At 38.2% G+C, this 16,301-nt stretch overlaps 1 protein-coding gene, 1 long non-coding RNA gene and 1 pseudogene across 3 annotated transcripts in view; 1 reads left to right on the plus strand and 2 right to left on the minus strand.

Moving 5' to 3' along the window:
* CCNT1 (cyclin T1) overlaps positions 1-16,301 on the plus strand; it is a 51,931-nt gene that overhangs the window by 628 nt on the left and 35,002 nt on the right. Inside the window, exon 2 of the mRNA XM_084877396.1 lies at positions 6,195-6,276. Within this exon, the coding sequence (XP_084733522.1) occupies positions 6,195-6,276 (82 nt within the window). The remainder of the gene's footprint in view (positions 1-6,194; positions 6,277-16,301) is intronic.
* Positions 724-2,377, minus strand: LOC311619315 (small ribosomal subunit protein eS25-like; annotated as a pseudogene). The gene has a single exon. The product of its transcript is annotated as a small ribosomal subunit protein eS25-like (transcript).
* On the minus strand, positions 12,143-15,831 carry LOC311619325. The gene is made up of 3 exons (XR_014794473.1): positions 15,582-15,831; positions 13,262-14,298; positions 12,143-12,566 (listed from the first exon to the last, which is right to left on the minus strand). It is a non-coding gene; the product is annotated as an uncharacterized lncRNA (long non-coding RNA).

Here is a 16,301-nt window from a genome sequence, read left to right on the forward strand (position 1 = left end):
AGTGTATAGAGAATTTTGAGAACTTCATTACCATAAAGGATGGCCTAGAATTAATGCCCAACTTTGGTTCAAAGTTCCTTCTTCCCAGTTATTATCTAAGAAAGCTGTCAAATTCTTGGTGTTCTCTGTAAAATGGGGTGATACTTCTTGCGTTTAATTTCAGTGGCCCACACAATACTTCACTAGAATTCAATTAGAGTTTCATAGAATTCAGTTAGAGTTTCATAGAATTCAGTTTCATAGAATTAAGTAGTTTCATGGAATTCAGTTAGAGTTTCATAGAATTTTAGAGGAAGGGGATGCCAGTTTAGATTTGTAGGGATGTAGACTTAATGATCTAACGGTTTAAAAAACGTTGAAAATACTGGGTTTTGGAAACAATTTTTCTGAGTCTCGTTGAGATCTTACTTCCTGGCTCAAATTCTTATAAAAATTCTCAACAGATTAAAAAAAAAAAGTTGTATTTGTTTTTCTCATATTTCAAAGATGAGGTAATATAGTGATTTTTTTTTTCTCCAAGCATTTTTTGGCTTTTCATTTCATGTTTATAATCAGTACTTCACTACAAAACATTTAATCATAATTAGTGACATGTGGATAACAGTTTTTTTCAAACATCAAGTATCAGTATTTTTTGGTAATTATCAATTTTCCTAAAACAGATTAACCAAAATAACACAATTTTAGTAGATGGAGATACCATCAGCATAATTCACACAAGTTACAAAAATGGCTATCCTTAAAAATAATACACATTATTTCACCATTTCATAAAACTTTCTAAACTTCTACAAACTTTCCCAGTGTAGAGAGATTCCTTAAAAACATAACATTAACTACAAAATACTCTTTGGAAATAGAGAGTTCTTTTTAAAATATTTACTTTAAGATATCCCATTTCCCTGATTTAATAGCTTATTTTTCAAAATACACAAGCCGCTGGGACCTGTTGTTTATGCATCTTCAACAATTGAGGCGTCCCCAACTTTGGTGTTTCTGAATTACTTCAGCTCTGTGCTTTGAAACTAGTTTAATAAGTCCTTTACTAAGGAGCTCCTGAAAGGCTGCCCTGGCCAGGGAACTTGCTACCTCATAACCGTGGATCTTCAGTCTCTTAGGGGAAACACTTGGGGTTATAAGCTTATAGTTGGGAACTTCCTTACAGAGTTTGTTATAATGTTGCTTTGTCAGACTAGATTAGGTTATTGAACTTGTCCTGAACTTTGCCTTTAGACCCGTATAATTTTGGCCTTGCCCCCAGATTTTTTCATTGGGTCTTTGTCTTTCTTGGCTGACTTTCCAGTATCTTTATTGTTGACCTTGGGTGGCATAGCCAAACTTGAAGACCAACTGCTAATATGTCAGACAAAAAGGAAGATTTTTTTTTTTTTATATTAAAAATATGGTGAGGGGTGTGTAGAGTAGTGGTTCTCAACCTTTCTAATGCTCTAGTCACGACCTACAGGTTGAGAACCACTAGCAGGGTCGCCTAAGACCATTGGAAAACACCGATATTTACATTACGATTCATAACAGTAGCAAAATTACATTTATGAAGTAGCAACGAAAATAATTTTATGGTTGGGGGTCACCACAACATGAGGAACTGTTTTAAAGGGTCGCGGCATTCATTAGGAAGGTTGAGAACCACTAGTGTAGAGAGAGGTGGAGAAAAAGGAGCTTCCAGTTGTTGGGACTCCACATGTTTGAAAATAACTCAGTAATGTAGAGGAAAAACTTGTAGAGCAAGAATATATTATAAATAAAAATCTTTCAGCAAGGTGAACAAATGAACAGTTCTTGCATCAGTTTCATCCAGAGGAAAGAGGTCTTCTTGAAGAATGTTTATTTACAGAATCTTTTTGTAAGTTGGAGTTGGCCCCCTCTAATGATTTATCTTCTATTGGTACAATATCATCAGAGCCCACGTGCTTTTCTAAAAGCGCATCCACTAGATAATCCATTTTTCAGAATGTATTCAACATTGGCTACCTATCTGCCTTAAGTGTTCCTGAGAGTCTCTCACACAAATTATATTGCTATTGTCTTTTAATTGAAATATTCTGAATTGAAGACATCATATTTGTTAAGTACATGAATTCATTCTCTTTTAAATCCTTTGAGTACCCCATTGTCATTAAAATCCATGAAGTTGGGCACTAGTTTCACATTTGGATAATAAACACCAACTTGATGAATAATCTTTAGAACATACTGATACCAGCCAAAAATATGGACACAGGTATACTATGTTGGAGCTTATTAGAGAAATTTTTATGTTCTTTGAGTATAATATCAGTCACAGTTTATGTTTTGATGAAACCTGTTACACAAACAAATCATGTCATTTAGTTTACCATTCTATAACATAAGGTTATTACTCTTCTATGGTAAGAACAGGATCAATTTTTCTTTTGATTTTAAATATATTTTCAGAGAGGAAGGGAGAGGGAGAGAAACATAAATAATGAGAGAGAATCATTGATTGAATGCCTCCTGCTCGTCCCACACTGGAGATTGAGCCTGTATGTGCCTTCACTAGGAATTGAACCTTGACCTCCTGGTTCATAGGTCAATGCTCAACCACTGAGCCAAGCAGGCTGGGCAGAACAGGATCAATAGCATAACATTTCCTCTTTAGTTACAGTAACTTTCGACATTCATCTGAAACCAGCTAGCAGTTGTCATTAATATAATAAATCTTTATTCAGATTATTACAGGTGTTTCTCCCCTCCCCCCCCCATAGCTCCCCTCCACCTGATTACCTACTCCACTCATGCCCTTACCCTCCGCCACTGCCTTCATTCATAGTGTAAGATTTTTGTCCAAACTCTTCCCGCACCCCTCAGATCCCCTTCCTCCTGCGAATTGTTAGTCCACTCCCTTTCTATGTCCCTGATTCTATTCATCAGTACATTCTGTTCTTCAGATTTTTTATTCACTTGATTTTTAGATTCATTTGTTGTAGGTATGTATTTGATGTCTTTTTGTTGTTCATAGTTTTTACCTTTACCTTTTTCTTCTCTTCTTAAAGAATACCCTTCAGCATTTCATGTAATCCTGGTTTGGTGGTAATGAACTCCTTTAGCTTTTTCTTGTCTGTGAAGCTCTTTATCTGACCTTCAATTCTGAATGATAGCTTTGCTGGGCAGAGTAATCTTGGTTGTAGGTTCTTGCTGTTCATCACTTTGAATATTTCTTGCCACTCCTGTCTGGCCTGCATAGTTTCTGTTGAGAAATCAGCTGACAGTCATGTGAGTACTCCCTTGTAGGTAACCAACTGTTTTTCTCTTGCTGCTTTTAAGATTCTCTCTTTTGTCTTTTGCCCTTGGCATTTTAATTATCATGTGTCTTGGTGTGGTCCTCTTTGGATTCCTTTTGTTTGGGGTTCTGTGTGCTTCCTAGACTTGTAAGTCTATTTCTTTCACCAGGTAGGGAAAGTTTTCTGTTGTTATTTCTTTCAATAGGCCTTCAATATCCTGCTCTCTCTCTTCTTCTGGCACCCCAAAAATCCAGATGTTGGTATGCTTGAAGTTGTCCCAGAGGCTCCTTACACTATCCTCATACTTTTGGATTCTTCTTTCTGCCTCTCTGGTTGGGTATTTTTGTTTCTCATATTCCAGATCTTTGGTTTGACTCTTGGGGTATGTTGATCTTCAGTTGAGTTTCTGTATATTCTTTTTTTATTTTATTTTTTTTTATTTTATTGTTTTTTTACAGAGAGGAAGGGAGAGGGATAGAGAGTTAGAAACATCGATCAGCTGCCTTCTGCACACCCGCCACTAGGGATGTGCCCACATCCAAGGTACATGCCCTTGACCGGAATCGAACCTGGGATTTTTCAGTCCGCAGGCCGATGCTTTAACTACTGAGCCAAACCGGTTTTGGCACCTGTATATTCTTTATTTCAGACAGTGTATGCTTAATTTCTGACTGGTCCTTTTCCATTTTTTTGGTATTCTCCTTAAGGTCCTTGAAGGTCTCTTCAAGTTTTTCAGCGGTTTTTAGAAGATTCTTGAGTTACCTTATAAATGTGATTCTGAACTCTGTGTTGTCCAGTAGTTTATTTTCCTCCATCTCTCCCATTCGGGACATGCTTCTGTTGACTCTCTGTGTTGATGGAGTGGCTTTGTGTGGTAGGTGACCAATAGGGGACAGTAGCTCAGCTTCCCCAATTACTTGAAGTGGTTGCTCTGGGTGCACTTCTTTGTGGGCTGAGTGCAAAGTCTTGGTGTAGTTAAGCCTTGACTGCCGTTGGTACACTGGGAGGAATTGACCTCCAGGCCAATTGGCTGTGAGGACCCGCTATGTTTATAGTGGAAGAACTGCTGCGCTGGAGACACACTTATGGAGCAGGTCTTGTTTCAGTGGAGCTTTGGTGCTCACTGAGTCCGCCTCCCGAATGTGTCACTTATGAATGTGAGGAGTTGAAATCTGGTGTCTCACACTGACCACTAAATACACTGGCTTCTGGAATTTTCTTCTACTCTTGTATGGGTCTTCACATGAACTGAACTTTTCAAGAATTCTGGCATCATTTTCACATGTGTAGCAGAATCTTAGTCATTTCTTCGTTACCCAGTCTTCCTTAGGGCATTCTTGAGTTTTTCTGTCCTTGAATTCGTGTAGAACAGTGGTTGGCAAACAGCTGCTTGTGAGTCATGTGGCTCTTGGGCCCCTTGAGTGTGGCTCTTCCACAAAATACCACGTGTGGGTGTGCATGTACAATGCAATTGAAACTTCGTGGCTCATGCACAGAAGTCGGTTTTCGGCCTGGGCGAGTCTATTTTGAAGAAGTGGCGTTAGAACACTCAAAGGGCCAAAGAGCCACATGTGGCTCGCGAGCCGCAGTTTGCAGACCACTGGTCTAGAACAATAGCATAGGTGGTAAGCAATATCCAGAGATGCAGTGCTTGGGTCTAGGCATCTTGATCTTGGCCTCTGCCCTGTCTTCCTCTTGAAGGTGAATATGTACTGGGTCAGCACCACCCCTGCCACCATGGTGCAAATGAAGGTGCTAGTACCAGGCTGCACCTTTGCTATGGCCACTTGGTCCATGGGTAGGGCCTTGCGCAGGGATGCGCCCAAAAAGAACAAGTCAATTCTAGCATTTTTGTCAGAAAATATACTCATTTGCAGCAGAAAAGGCTAAAATAGTTTTAAAGTTCTTTTCATTCTGAAAGTGAAAAATTGTCCTTGGGTACACCTTCCATTTAAATGTGTTGCTGAGCCGAAACCGGTTTGGCTCAGTGGATAGAGCGTCTGTCTGCAGACTGAAGGGTCCCAGGTTCGATTCCTGTCAAGGGCATTTATCTTGGTTGCAGGCACATCTCCAGTAGTGGGTGTGCAGGAGGCAGCTGATCGATCATTTTCTCTCATCGATGTTTCTAACTTTCTATCCTTCTCCCTTCCTTTTAGTAAAAAAATCATTAAAATATATTTTAAAAAAATAAATGTTTTAAGTGCTCATTTCAAAAGAGGTGTTCTCTTTCTTGCCAATATGCAGTGTGTTTTTAAGCACCCAGTCATTGTACTGAGTTAATCATTTTGTTTGAAATTCTGTCTCATTGCATCCTAGCCCTTTCCTTTTTTATATGTGTGTTGTTATTAAGGTAGTTGCCATTATGAGATGGCCTCATTCTGTATATCCCACATTGTCTTCTGAGGTCTTTAGAAATAAGGTATTTAACATATTTTGTCATTGATTGAATATAAAATCATTCCACACTGTTTTTGGTCCCAAGGATCACCTTATGAGAAGGCTTGGTTGGCAGAGAGAAGTAGAACTGAAAAATTGATTGCTAAAGTTAAGAAGTTGAGACATATTTCTAGGGCCAGGTCAGGGAGGGTATTATAAATCATTCCAGGAGAGATCCTGAGCTAATGAATCACCATTGCAGGATTTTCAGTAGGCAAGTGATGGGTTTAGGACTTGGATAATTTTGTTTATGTTCCTTCTTTATTCACACATGCTAAGAAGCTTGCTTGTTTATTTAGTAAATTTCTAATGAATAACCATTATGTTTAAGGTATGCTAATTGGTAGTTAATAATTTGGTGGAGAGGTAAATACGATTTTATTTGGGAGCATCTGCTGTGCTCAGCTTGTGTGGTCATTCTGGGAAGATATAGATTTTGTATTTTGGGGAATTGTACTGCCTGCCTGGTTTGGGGCCTTAACTTGAATATTTAAGCTCACAATTGACTATCAACACTGCTATAGTATATATGCATCGATTCTACATGATTCAGTCCTTCACACAGTTCCATCGATATGTAAGTATTTTTTTATATGGTCTAATCCTTTTATGATTAATTCCAACTTCATTTTTCTTTTGTGGTTGATCTTTGCTGCTGAACTGGGATTTGAAGTTTAGAATTTAGGGTTGGTCACTTTCATTATGTGCCGTACTACTATTCTGAATCCAGCCTTTCAAATTTCCTTTGAATTGTCTATTTAGTAGGTTCAGTGCATCCTTAGAATAGGTGAAATCTTTAGTAAAGAAATAAGTTATTGAACATTTAACATTTGGATTGGGAGAATAGAATTGAAAACTGTTTAAGTGTAATTTTTAAAAAAAATGTTTTTACTGATTTGAGAGAGAGATTAAGAGAGAGGGAAAGAGAGAGAAACATCCATTTGCTGGTTCCCGCACACCCGCTACTCGGGATTGAGCCCGCAACCAGGACGTGAGTCCTGATGGGGAATTGAACCGGTGACCTCTCGGTGCAGGGACGATGCTCAACAAACAGCCACATGGCCAGGACCGTAATTTTTGAAGTGGTAAATAATAAGGTCATAGGAAAACAAATGAATATAAGTTATTTAGATTTATTTAAAGCCTTTGATAAAATTTCAGTCAATGACAGGTTGGAGGAGGAAGGTACAGGTACGTTATGTGATGACTGAGGATGACTTTTTAAGACAGGAAAAAGAAAATAAAGTAATAAAGCGATTTTTCTTTTCTGAACAGAATTGTAAATTAGTGCTGTTTTCCTGAAACGGCCTTATTTAGCATTATTTATAAGTGACTTGAAAGCGAATTCGTAGTGATATCTCAGTTGTAGGTAAAACTATACTTGTTTAGTAAACTCACAGGTAATTAGGCTAAACTTGATGAACACATTTGGATTTGTAAGTTAAATATTTCTTTTTTTTTTTTTAGATTGTTTTGAGGAAAGGTGTTTCAGACTTAGGATGATGGATTTTGAGGTTTTTTTCCCCTTAATGCCATAGGAAAAGGCTCTGTGAAGCTAGATATTGTTCTTGTAATGTAAGATATCGATGGACTCAGTATTGGGAATAATTGCACAGGAAATCCTTTGGATTTGTGGATTAAGTACCGTATTCCCAAATTTTGTTCATTATCCAATCAGTTTGGCTTTCTCCTACTGTTACTCTCCTTACCTCCAGCTATGCTCTAACTCTGATGGCAAGGAGTAGACCCTTATTAAGAGAGGGAAGCTGCAGTTTTTTTTATTAATCTTTACCCGAGGATATTTTTCTCATTGATTTTTAAATTTTTTTTTTTAATTTTTAGAAAGTGGAAGAAAGGGGAAGAGACAGAGAAACATCTACCATATGTGAGAGAGATACATTGATTGGTTGCCTCCCATATGTGCCCCCACCGGGGCTAGGGTCAAGCCTACAACCAAGATACATGCCCTTGATTGGAATGGAACCCTAGACCCCTCAGTATGTGGGTTGACACTCTAACCTCTGAGCAGAATTGCCTAGGGTGGGAGAGAGAAGCATTTAGTGAGGGTATCTGAGAGCTCTAGAATAGAAGGTAATGGATAAAGAACAAAGAGGAAATCCATAGTTATTTTGCCAGTTCTGAAAGTTTTCTGCATTTCTTCCCTTTTGTTATGGTAAAGATTTTTTTCTTTGAACATTTATTGAGATATAATTCTCATACCATACAGTCCACCCATTTACAGTACACAATTTGATGATTTTTGGTATATGGTATATTCACAGATGAAGGCAGTCATCACTGCAATCAATTTTAGAACATTTCATTACCTCAAAAGGAAACCCTGTGCCCCTTATGTCTCACCCCACCATTCTCCCATCTCACTAGCAATAGGCTACCATTAATCTACTCCATGTTTATTGATGTCCCAGTTCTGGACATTTCATATAAATAAAATTATTCACTGTCATCTTTTTGTCTGGCTTCCATTATGCCAACCAATTCAGTGCCAACAGGAATCCCCACTAGGGGTGCAGTGAAGATGGAAACTATTCAGTACTATTATGGTAAAGATTTGAAAACCAGGGTGAAATAAAATCTCAAATCAATTTGTTACTAAATTATCCTTCCTTATTTCCTATGTATTAAACTTAGGAAGGACAGAAACTCACTTTTCTGTGTATCCTCCAAAGAACCTTCAGTAAACTTCTTGAATGAAAGAATGGTAATAATCTGGTTTAGAGAAATTCTTTGTGATATTGTGACCTTTTTCAAAACAAGTGACTTTTAATTTGGGATTATTGATCATCTAGAGCAGTGTTTCCCAAACTTTTGACATATGTGTACCCCTTCTATAATTTTCGTAATGCTGAGTACCCCTTGTACTCATGAGAATGTAGAATTAGGCTCAGTTAAGCATGGTGCAGTGCATATCCCCACCAAACTCCGGTGCAATGCATGCCCCCACCAAACTCTTCCCGTATCCCTGGGAGTACGAGTACCACACTTTGGGAAACACTGATCTAGAGAACTGATTTAGGGCACATTTTAGAATTAACAGATCAAAAATATTTCACTTTTAGTATACTAATTTGAAGATTTTGGCTGTGGTAAATCCAAACTCATATTTAAGGGGACTTAATACATTATTGTGGCATTTATATGTTACATGTCCTATCAGGCTCTCATGCATTTTTAAAAAATATATTTTTATTGATTTTAGAGAGGAAGGGAGAGGGAGAGAGAAATAGAAATATCAGTAATGAGAGAATCATTGGTTGTCTGCCTCCAGCATGCCCCACACTGGAGATCAAGCCCTGCAACCTGGGCATGTGCCCTGCCTGGGACTTGAACCATAACCTTCTAGTTCATAGGTCGATGCTCAACCACTGAGTTACACTGGGCAGATGTGTTTCTTTTTTTATTATCACAAAGGTAATAAATGCTTGTATTAAAAATGAAAACAATATAAATATGTATAATACAGAAATGTAATCCCACCTTACAGAGGTAACCATTGATAAATGTTTAAGCATATGGTGTCCTAGACATTTTTCTGTGCATATACTAACATTTATGTATTATAAAAATCACTTCTTACTATACTACTCTTAGACAACTTGCCTTTATTACCAGTATAAATTAGACATCTTTTCATATTGGTTTCTCATTATTTTAAATGACCACATAATATTTCTTTGTGTGAGTGTTTTAATTTATTGTCTAAAGTTTTTATGACTCCTTTCCACCCGATTGACACCCTCTCCCCCAGTTTCTTTGTGTTTTTGCTGTAATTTATTTCATCAGCTCCCTATTAAGTGGGTTTTTGGGTAGTTTGTAATTTATCATATTATAAATAACGTTAGGTAAGATAGTCTGGTACAGATATAATGCATTCATATAACTATTTTTTTTAATAAATATTTTATTGAGTTCTTACAGAAAGGAAAGGAGAGGGATAGAGAGCTAGAAACATCAATGAGAGAGAAACATCGATCAGCTGCCTCCTGCACACCTCCTACCGGGGATGTGCCCACAACCAAGGTACATGCTCTTGACCAGAATCGAACCTGGGACCCTTCTGTCCACAGGCCAACACTCTATCCACTGAGTCAAACCGGTTTAGGCTTCATATGACTATTTTAATATAAATTCCTTTAGGTGGAATTGTTGTGCCAAAGAACATGTGTTTAAAAATGTTATGTTTTGTCAATTTGTCCTACTGAAAGATTACATCAATATACGTTGTTTCCAGCACTGTAGAAGAGGGTCCTTTTCACTACATCCTTACCAACAACAAATATTTGTTACTTCAGGAAATACTAAGTTCTAAGTACTTGTGAAGCAGTGGGGATACAGTGTTGAACAAGATATAGGAAGTCTTAAATTATTTTTTTTTTAGTTTATATTTCTTCAATTAGTGAGGTTGAGCTGCTCATGACTATTAGCTATTGTTCTCAGGAAATTGAATAATAAATTTAAAAATTGTCTATTCGTTTTATTTTTGTTTTATTTATATGAGCACTTTTATGCATGAGATCTGTATGTCACATGTTGTGAATACTTTTCTCATTTAGTTGTTTCTCTTCACTGATAGTGTTTAGGAGCCTAGAACTCTTTCTTATTTGTTTATTTGTTTGTTTTAGTATTTACTAGAGGCCTGGTGCAGGGAGGGAGGGGGAGATGTCACTCAGCCCAGCCTGCACCCTCTTCAATCTGGGATCCCTTGAGGGATCCCGCTTCTGCCTGCCAGCCTGATCACCCCCTAACTGCTCCCCTGCCAGCCTGTTTGCTCTTTACTGACCTCCCCTGTAGGCCTGGTGATCCCTAACTGCCCTCCCCTGCAGGCCTAGTCCCCCCCAACTGCTCTCCATTGCAGGCCTGGGTCTCCCCCATCTACCCTTCCCTGTATGACTGGTTACCCCTCACTTCCCTCCTCTGCTGGCCTGGTCCCTCCCAACTGCCCTCCTCTGATGGCCCTCTTGTGGTTGCCATCTTGTGTTCACATAGGAACAGGATCTTTGACCACATGGGAACAGCCATCTTATGTGTTGGAGTGATGGTCAATCTACATATTACTATTTTATTAGATAGGATAGAAGCCTGGTGCATGGGTGAGGGTCAGCTAGTTTGCCCTAAAGGGTGTCCTGGATTAGGGTGGGGGTTCCCTTGGGGTATGGGGCAGCCTGAGTGAGGGGCCTGTGGTGGTTTGCAGACCAGCCACACCCCCTGTCGACCCAAGCAGAGGCCTTGGTATCTGGAATTTATTTACCTTCCACAATTGAAACATTGTAGCCTGGGGTGGAGCCAAGCTTTCTGCTTGCTCCCTGGCAGCAGCCATTTCTTTTGGGACTTACGTAACTTATATAATTGAAACTTTGTAGCCTGGAGTGGAGGCCTGTACCTGCCAGAGTGTGCGGAAAGCTTGGCTTCCTCCTTTGCCTGTGGCAACCCTATCCTCCCTCTCTTTCCAGCTCAGTGGCTGCTGCCATTTCTGTTTGGATTTGTTTACCTTCTATAATTGAAACTTTGTTGTCTTGAGTGGAAGCCTAGGCGGGCAAGGGCAGGTGGAAAGCTTGGCTTTCTCCATTGCCAGGGAAACCCAAGCCTCTCTCCTGCTCTCTCTGGCTGCAGCCGTCTTGGTTGGGGTTAATTTGCAAACTTGCTCTGATTGGCTGGTGGGCATGGCTTGTGGGTGTAGCAGAGCGGTTAATTTGCATATTACTCTTTTGTAGATACTATTTTTAATGCCCTATAATATACAGTAAAGCACAAAAAAATGTCCAACTCAATTACTTTTTGCATTATTATATATTAAGGCCCATTGCATAAAGATTTGTGCAATAGGCTTTCCTTCATTTGGCCGCCAGCACCGGTTTTCCTCTGGCACCCAGGACCCAGGCCTTGGCTCTGGCCGCCACCTTCTGCCTTCACTCTAGTGGAAGTCTGCAGGCTTCTCGCTGACTTCAGCTGGAATCTTTGCTTTGCTCTGGCTCTGTCCCCCCATCCCCCCCACACTCCCTTCCTTAGCAGGCATCCTGCCCAGCTGCCCTCATCTTTGTCCTGCTAATTTGCATATTCCCTCCTGATTGGCTGGTGGGTGTCATGGGAGCACAGTCAATTTACATATCTCTTTTTTGTAAGTGTAGATATGTAACCACTGTTCAGATCCAGATACAGTATATTTCCAGTGAAGTTAGCGAACTTGCCTTTTGACTGAAATAAATTTTATAACTTTACTGAATATGATTAAAATTTCTGATTTTTTTTTTTTTTAAGTTTTGGCATCTTTTATATATATATATATTTTATTGATTTTCACAGAGAGGAAGAGAGAGTGATAGAGAGTTAGAAACATCGATGAGAGAGAATCATCGATCAGCTGCCTGTTGCACACCCCCAACTGGGGATGTGTCTGCAACCAAGGTACATGCCCTTGCCCGGAATCCAACCCGGGACCTTTCAGTCCGCAGGCCGACACTCTATCCACTGAGCCAAACCAGCTATGGCTATGCTATATTTAAATGTTTAAAAGTACAAGTGTTTTATTTTAATTAGGTACATTTTACTCTCATTAGTTGACTCTTAGAGGTTAGGAGAATGGGCTTTGGAGTCAGACATGTCTAGATTTGGATCCTTGGTATATTGCTTTGGGAAGTTACCTTAAGCTTCAGTTTTCTCATCTATTTGGAGTCAATATTAGTGCCTATCTCATAGAGTAGTTAATAGGATTTAAATGATTCATTTATAGAGTGTCTTCACATAGCAAACAAATATTAGCTGGCATTATTATTCTTTTAAAATGAAGTAAAATCTTATAAGAATTACTCTGAGGCTCTGCCAGTGTGGCTCAGTGGATTGAGCGTCATCCTAGAAACTAAAGCAGTGATTCCCAAAGTGGTCTATATCGACCCCCAGGGGTCTATGACAACCTGCAAGGGGTCTACGTCAGCGAAAAAAAAATTTTGGGGTCCATGAAATGAAAATGGGTGTCCACGATAGTGGATCTCAACAGACACTGATAGTACCTATTTACATACATCATATTATCTTATAATATAAAAACATATAAATTATTTATAAAAGTACCTATGAAGTAAAAAATTTATTATATATGTTTATAAAATTGTGTAAGTTGTAGGATAAAAACCTGCACATAATGATATACCAGTATCATCTTGTTACAAGCATACGCGCAGTAAACATTCTTGCCAATTTTTGTCTCAAAGCTTTGCGAACTTGCACCGACTTGTTCAATTCGTCACTCTATAAATATGAATGTGAGAAAAATACGTTCATTCGTTTCCTGAATCTTGAATAGGAAAGTGCTGAGAAAATATTTTAAAAAATATAAACTGGTAGTTTATCATACAAATTATAGTGAATCAGTGTTATTTTGTTTGAGAATGCCGGAGAAAAGTAGGTACATTACTTTTTATTAAATTTTAACACTAAACTTCACTACAGTTAGAAATTTACAAAAAAATCAGTATCAGGTAAGTAGGGGGTCTACCCAAAACCGAAAAACATGGCACTGAGTCTACGGCACAAACAAGTTTGGGAACCTCTGAACTAAAGGATCCCAGGGTTTCAGGCTTTATCTCTAGTGGCAGGTGTCAGGAGACACAGCCAATCGATGTTTTTTCTTTAAATATATTTGTATTGATTTTAGAGAGGGAGGAAAGAGAGAGAAACATCAATAATGAGAGAGAATCATTGATTGGCTGCCTCTTGCAAGTCGCACACTAGGGATTGAGTCCAAAACCTGGGCAAGTGACCAGACCTGGAATCAAACTGGTTCATAGATCGATGCTCAACCATTGATGTTTCTATATTTCTCTCCCTTCCTAAAATCATATTTTTAAAAATTTCTTTGAGAAACTGCCTTTGATAAGAAAATATTTCAATAAGCCAGCTTGGTAAGTAATCAGATTTTAAAAAAAATTTTTTTTTAAAAATATATTTTATTGATTTTTCAGAGAGGAAGAGAGAGGGATAGAGAGTTAGAAACATCAATGAGAGAGAATCATCGATCAACTGCCTCTTGCACACCCCCTACTGGGGATGTGCCCACAACCAAGGTACATGCCCTTGACCGGAATCGAACCCGGGACCTTTCAGTCCGCAGGCCGACGCTCTATCCACTGAGCCAAACTGGTCCCGGCTCAGATTAAAATTTAACTTTTGCAGGCTTTTACTGACTGAGGTATTATCTTGCCTTGTTAGACATTGTTTGTATACCATATTTAGTTATCTCCTTTCAAATACATATTTAGCCCCTCAAATGCAAATTTGAGGCTTAAAAATCTTAGTGTTGTCTCTGAATTGTCCTTTTCCTTTTTCCACTCTGTCTAATTGATTTTAAAGTTCTTTTAATTTTTATACTGTTAACTGATTTTTCTCTCCTTATAAATGTATATTACCATCAAAATTAAAAGAAGACAAAATAAAAGAGAAAATGATAATTTTGTTATAGCATACTGTTCAGAGATAATCCTCTTAACATTTTAGAGTATATCTCATTAGAATTTTTTTCTCTACATGAAAATACATACATATATTTAGTGAAGCTCTTAGTTTTCCAAGTGATACCTGTATTTTTCTCCTATATTTCTATTGGGTCGGCAACTAAGTAATTGCGGGTTTCACACATATATGGCTTCAGTTGAATTTTTAGGTTTGCAGACGTAGTACAAATGTAAAACACATTTTGTATTTGATAGTTGGCTATTCAGCTGTTAATCAGTAAAAAAAGTTTTTTGATCTGTTTTGTAGTTTTTGTTTGGCGTTCGTTGAAAAATGGAAAATCAAAAGGAACATTTTCGTCATATTTTGCTTTTTTATTTCCGCAAGGGAAAAACGCATCACAAGCTCATAAAAAGTTATGTGCTGTTTATGGTGACGAAGCCTTAAAAGAACGGCAGTGTCAAAATTGGTTTGCCAAATTTCGTTCTGGTGATTTTTCACTCAAAGATGAAAGACGCTCTGGTCGTCCAGTTGAAGTTGATGACGCCCTAATCAAAGCAATAATCAGTTCGGACTGTCACAGTACAACACGTGAGATTGCAGAGAAGCTTCATGTATCACATACATGCATTGAAAATCACTTAAAACAACTTGGCTATGTTCAAAAACTCGATACATGGGTTCCTCACGAACTGAAAGAATCACAGTTAACGCAACGCATTAGCAGCTGCAATTTGCTAAAGAAACGTAATGAAAATGATCCATTTTTAAAACGACTGATAACTGGCGATGAAAAATGGGTTGTTTACAACAATATCAAGTGGAAAAGATCGTGGAGCAGGCCAGGTGAACCAACTCAAACAACATCAAAAGCTGATACTCATCAAAAGAAGGTTTTGTTATCAGTTTGGTGGGATTACAAAGGAATTGTCTACTTTGAACTCTTACCACCCAACCGAACGATCAATTCTGATATCTACATTGAACAACTAATGAAATTAAACAATGCAGTTGAAGAAAAGCGGCCCGAATTGACAAATCGAAAAGGTGTTGTATTCCATCATGACAATGCAAGGCCACACACATCTTTGGTCACTCGGCAAAAATTAATGGAGCTTGGTTGGGATGTTTTGCCACATCCACCATATAGTCCTGACCTTGCACCATCTGATTACTTTTTGTTTCGATCTTTACAAAACTCCTTGAATGGTAAAAATTTCAATAATGATGATGATGTCAAATCGTACCTGATTCAGTTTTTTGCTAATAAAAACCAGAAGTTTTTTGAACGTGGGATTATGATGCTGCCTGAAAGATGGCAAAAGGTCATTGATCAAAATGGGCAATACATTAAAGAATAAAGTTATTTAGTTCCATGAAAAAATTGTCTTTGATTTTCTTTAAAAAATCCGCAATTACTTAGCTGCCGACCCAATACTGCTAGTATCTACTCTAAATTTTACTTCTAATGCCTGAGTTATTCAATATTGTTTTTAAAAAATATGTTTTATTGATTTTTTACAGAGAGGAAGGGAAAGGGAGAGTTAGAAACATCATATGAGAGAGGAACATCAATCAGCTGCCTCCTGCACACCCCCTACTGGAGATGTGACCACAACCAAGGTACATGCCCTTGACTGGAATTGAACTTGGGACTCTTGAGTCCTCAGACTGGCACTCTATCCACTGAACCAAACTGTTTAGGGCTCAATATTTTCTTTTTCAAAAATAGCTTAAAATAGCCGAAACTGGTTTGGCTCGGTGGATAGAGCGTCAGCCTGTGGACTGAAAGGTCCCAAATTTGATTCCAGTCAAGGGCATGTACCTTGCTTGTGGGCACATCCCCAATGTGTGCAAGAGGCAGCTGATTGATGTTTCTCTCTTATTGATGTTTCTGGCTCTCTATCCCTCTCTCATCCTCTCTGTAAAAACAATAAAATATATTTTAAAAAATAGCTTAAAATATATTCTATCCTTTCTTTCTTTTAGTTCCACATACCACTGGACTAAACTTTCTAAACATTTATTTATTTGCATATTTTTCTAAAATCTTAAGTGTCACTCTTGTTAAACCTCTTTCTTTTGTGTCCCACAAATTCAAGATTGGAAAAACTCAATGATCTTTTTGGATCATAATGA

Source organism: Pipistrellus hanaki (genome assembly GCF_964339955.1).
Source record: "Pipistrellus hanaki genome assembly, chromosome: 3".
Lineage (NCBI taxonomy): Eukaryota > Metazoa > Chordata > Mammalia > Chiroptera > Vespertilionidae > Pipistrellus > Pipistrellus hanaki.